Source organism: Atta colombica, unplaced genomic scaffold (assembly GCF_001594045.1).
Source record: "Atta colombica isolate Treedump-2 unplaced genomic scaffold, Acol1.0 scaffold254, whole genome shotgun sequence".
Classification (NCBI taxonomy): domain Eukaryota; kingdom Metazoa; phylum Arthropoda; class Insecta; order Hymenoptera; family Formicidae; genus Atta; species Atta colombica.
In genome coordinates this window covers 597,652-602,915 of record NW_017259353.1, presented here as the reverse complement: position 1 = coordinate 602,915, position 5,264 = coordinate 597,652, and the positions used below count along the sequence as shown (strand labels likewise).

The window sequence follows — 5,264 nt, the reverse complement described above, 5'->3', positions numbered from 1 at the left end:
TATATATAATATATAACATTTTTGTAACATTTACATAAAAAAAACGTAGAGATTTCTGTGATGCTTATAATCAGATATTGTATTCTTTGATATAACAATGTTATATGTCTAGATCTAAAGTTTTTTTCTTATGTCACACACATAGAATTCTTCTTATGAAGCTAATTGAAGAATCGATAATTATTAGATTGAGATAAGTTTCAATAGTGAGTTCAAGTAAATTTTGGACGATAAAATCTCATGTTTTATTTAATTGAAGTGTAAATCTCAAATTACATATATAAAATTACATATATAAAAAATTACATATATAAAATTTGATCGTTAATTCTCCAATTACATGTATTATTATGTAATTTAAGCATTAATAATCAAATTTTGATATTATATAACATTGAATTATGAGATATTATATAACGTCGAATTAAAATTTTTTGTTAACTTTGTTAAAAAAGTAGACTACTTATAATATTAAATATTCGCTCAATAAGCTTGACATAAAAATTTTATTGAGAAAGTTCGGTGTCTAAATTCATTAAAGATTATTAAATTGATATATATATCAACAGTTTTGAAATATTTTATTTAAATACAATTACTTAAGTAAAAATTGATTGATTTACAGCCATATTTCTCATAATATTTTATAAATATCTTAATGATATCTTAATTAGAATATCTTAGAATAATTAAATTTTATTATAATGCAATGCAACTAAAATTTAATAGCAATTGCGTTACAAGTTTTATTCTGGTTTCTCAACGGATTACGCTTTTACTATTCAAATGCGACAGAGTTAATCATATACCGCAACTCGAAATAAATCTCAGTACTTTGTTGTACTATTCATTTCGTTTGAATCATGTTTATCCTGACTAAGCTTCAGCTTTATCGTCCCGTAGACAAGGCGAACTCTCACCTTTCCTTCCCTTCAGAACACAGAATCCATTTACATAAAACCATGATCTCTTACATACAAATGTTTAGCTTAGGCTCTGAAGTATATACAATGCGTGTTATGCAAGAAGTGCAAGACTTCTATACGCGTCATCCGCGTTATATTTTGGGTCTCATTATTCTAGAATAGAATCCCACATACATACGCGATAACATATACGAAGCTGTCACAATGTTTTGTATAGCCTTAGTTTCTCGAAAATAGATTATACATTATTATTCAAGTTGTAAGCGATTGAAAATAAAGCTATTTAATTTTTCATACTAAGCTTTGGAGTGTAATCAGGTTGTGCAAAAGTTATTTAAATAACATTAAATGTTATTCATTTTTTCAGAATTCAAATTAAATTTTTGATTTTATTTAATTATTTAATTAATTATTAAAGATTGCAATAAATCATATTTATTTGAAATTAAAGTTTTAGATAGAAATCCATTCAAGATTTATTCTGCAAGACATATAAATATTACTACTTACAGAATTGATAATTAATACATATTAGATAATAATTAATATAAAAATATTAAAATAGAAGTTTTCTTTCAATTTCTATTATGTAATTAATTAAAATTTAATAACATATGGTTGTTAAGGTGTAATTGTACAAAATTGTTCTTTCACCAACAAGTTTACTAATTTCATTCGTACATGCAAGATAGGCCATGGTATAGTAATAGAAGCACTTGCAAAGTTTTGAGAACATGAAATCTTGCAATTACTAAAGAACTTTGTGTTTCTAGTTGCTACTCTGTGTTTAGTTGAGAGTGTAAAGTTAGTTAACTTAACTTTAGTCTACTGCTATATATTATAAATTACATATGTTAATAAATGCATTTTCTTATGCGAAAATTTATTTAAAAAATTTATTTATATTAGGTGTAGTAAAAAGAAATCCATTATTTTTGCATGAAATTGAATGAAAAAATAATGGATTTCTTTTTACTACTAATATATTACAAAAGTATCATATTTCAATAAAAAAAATATATAGCTAGATTACCGTATAATAATTGCACTAACCATTTAATATTGATAAGCTTTGCATGGTATTATTGAATTTATCGATCTCATCTTGTCTCGGGGATAAATAATCATCAAATATTCCATCGTGAAGATTAGCGTTTCGCATATTTTTCAAATAATTCGGTTGTTGCTCTAAAATGCTGTAAATTAACCATTTAATATCCGCAAATTCTTTGCTCAACTTTTCTTCCAGACTCGCGAATTTTTCGTCCATTGTTTCTGAAAGCATACGTTTTTATCAACGACAATTAACTTTCTGTATGTTTATTTGGACAAGATTATTTTGTTCCAGTAAAAAAATGTAATCGATTTCTAAAATTTAATTTCATTGGATAAAGATTATTATCTTTATATAATAGTATAATAGTATCAATAATTTAAAAAATCATTATCTTTATTTAAATTTGAAGCCGAGATTCAGTGCGCCAAACGTTTGAGATTCTCCATATGCAGTGTTATCGTTCACAATTCTCTCTTTTTATTGTATAATTAGTTGATATAACATGTTAAAATCAGAAAATCGTAATTGAGAATTGAAATGCGTATGGAATCTTCTTTTAATATTATCGAAAATGATGAAAGTTTATTTCTTATGAAAGATAAATTATTGCCTAAAAATTTTATTTTTCTCTCTTTTAACTATTTATAAATATTACAATTAATCTCATAAAAAAATCATTATAAAGGAAAAAATGTACATTAAGTGTATAAAAAAAGATTTAAAGGTATCATTAAATGAAAAATTGACTATTATATTTTATTCATTTTTATTTTCACTTACTGGCCTTACATGCTCCAGTGAATACTGTTGTGACAGTGGCACGTGCATTCGCGATCACATCTTCCGTTGCAATTTTGCAAATGGTATGCTGCACCTCCGTGACATCATTATTGCTGACATTGGCCTCAATCGTCGCTAAAAATGCATGTAACAGATAAATTCGTACTTTTTAATGAATGATGCACCAAAGAAAGTGGTGATTTTAGGTGATTTTACAGAAAATAGGTATTATGTATTTATGAAAAATGTTTATAACATACGTAATTTTATAATAGAACATCGTTCTTTAAACTTTTTTATATTTAAAATCAGAGGTTGATAAAATATTAGATGTATCAAATATAATAGACATTTACTATATTATTTATATTAATTTTATTTCTATTAATTTATTTCAAGATCTCAGAATTATTATTTAATAATGTTATACTATACGTACTAATTAAGTATAAATCTTAAGTCTCTTATTTATATAAATACAACGGAAGGAAAAAAGATAAACAAGACTCAATGAAATGATTAATTTTATTAGTGACATTGTTATATTATAACTTTCTTTACAATTTTTTAATTTATATCTATCAAAGTTCCAAAGTTCTGTCCAAAGTCTTACGAATTTTATTAATTACAATACACTATTAATTATGAAATAAACTTTTTAATTAAACTATTATATTTTATATATAATAGTTTAATTATAGGGTGACCACCTGCAGAAATTGTTAGTGCATAATAAATAACTGTTTCTTACGCATTTTCCGCAAAGATTCACTCACACCATCGCAAGCAAAATATAGCGAAACAAGAGAAAACAGTGATATGGTGTAACACACGATATTCAACATCTCGTTGCACGTAAACGGTACGTTATGAATTCATCATGTTGTAGCCGAAATTATAAAGCGATGGCTCCCACCAGCCCTTAAAAATAGATTTTATCGTCTTCTTACACGATGAGAATTCGTCGAAGAAAAATTAGATAACATTGTAACACTTAATAAAAAAATTATTCTTCATGTACGCCATATATGTTTAATTTTCGATGTACTTCAAATAATATTCTCCTTTCTTATTCAAATTTTAATTTAAATAAACATTGAAATTAAATTATTAATTATACAAAAGTGTTATAATTTGTATGTATACATAATTCTGCTGGTTCAATTAATTTATGATATTGCTAAAAAGATGATTAAACAGATTTTTCAATTTTATATATTTGTATTATAGTTGAATTTTTATTAGTTTTAATTTTTATTTCTTGTTTTTTTTGTTCTTAAATGATATAACTATTTCATTTCGAATACAAAAAATAAAATATGATGCACAATTAAGAAGAAAAAAATTTTTAATAAATTTTTTATAAATGGAGTTTGATCACATAATCGGAGATGTATTAATAAAGATAGAATTATCGCTAGATTAAAACATAAATATCGATTATTATCAAGATAGAAGAAAATGGTAAAAAATTTGTTATGCATGAATATGTATAAATATGTATAAACATACAAAAACATGTATAATACGGACATATTTCATATATACATATAATTATATATGTTTATGAATATTTATACGTGTTTATGTATGTTTATACATATTTATACATATTCTGTATGCATGAACAATTTTTTACCAGGTGATAAAGAATTGAGTAATCGACTTGAGAAGTTGACTTCCTAAAATTAAAAAAAAAGTGCGCGTTTATAGAATATTATTATAAATGAAAAAATATTATTGTAGCTCGTATATGAATTTCATTATAGAATAAAAAAATCTGTTCTCCATAACTGTGCATTATATATATTATTTTTTGAACTCGAAATAAAAATTTATAATAAAACATTTAGAAAAAAAAATAAGAAAAATTAAGAAATAAAAATTAATTCATTATAAAATTAAAAAGTTATTAAATCGTATGTGCGACTATTTTTTAAACAAATATATTTAGCCTATGATATAATATTTTGTAAAATATATTCAAGAAATTCTCATAAAAATAAATAAAATAAAACATTTTAAAAAGGGAAGAGTAGGAGGTACGAAAAATGTATTTCTTTTATTACAAATCTGTTTCCAGGGAAAAATATTATATAACTAGATCTATAAAATATGTCAATTTTTTTATATACAATGTTGTACAATTTTGCTTCCGCCGTTTTTTTCCGAAATTCGAGACTTTATTGTAAAAAACTGGTTATACATTTATGACTCAAAATATTGTCCATCGCTGGCCACTACTTTCTCCCATCTTTCGGGTAGCGTACGAATCCCGCGTCGAAAAAACTGGTCATCTTTTGAGGCTATCCACGAATCGATCCAATTTTTTACTTCTTCATAAGACCGGAAGTGCTGGTCAGCCAGGCCGTGTGCCATTGATCGAAACAAGTGATAGTCAGAGGGAGGGCAACGTCTGGAGAATATGGCGGGTGGGGTAGGACTTCCCATTTCAATGTTTCCAAGTATGTCTTGACCACTTTCGCAACATGGGGTCGAGC

At 25.2% G+C, this 5,264-nt stretch overlaps 1 protein-coding gene across 1 annotated transcript in view; it reads right to left on the bottom strand.

The window, feature by feature from the left end:
* The window catches only part of LOC108689023 (TNF receptor-associated factor 6-like), a 5,146-nt gene extending 1,538 nt beyond the window's left edge, over nt 1–3,608 (bottom strand). The window contains exons 1-3 of the mRNA XM_018195614.1: nt 3,515–3,608; nt 2,764–2,898; nt 1,980–2,201 (exon numbers count right to left, since the gene is read on the bottom strand). Of these exons, the coding sequence (XP_018051103.1) occupies nt 1,980–2,201; nt 2,764–2,898; nt 3,515–3,608 (451 nt within the window). The remainder of the gene's footprint in view (nt 1–1,979; nt 2,202–2,763; nt 2,899–3,514) is intronic.
* Nucleotides 3,609–5,264: the final 1,656 nt, after the last annotated feature.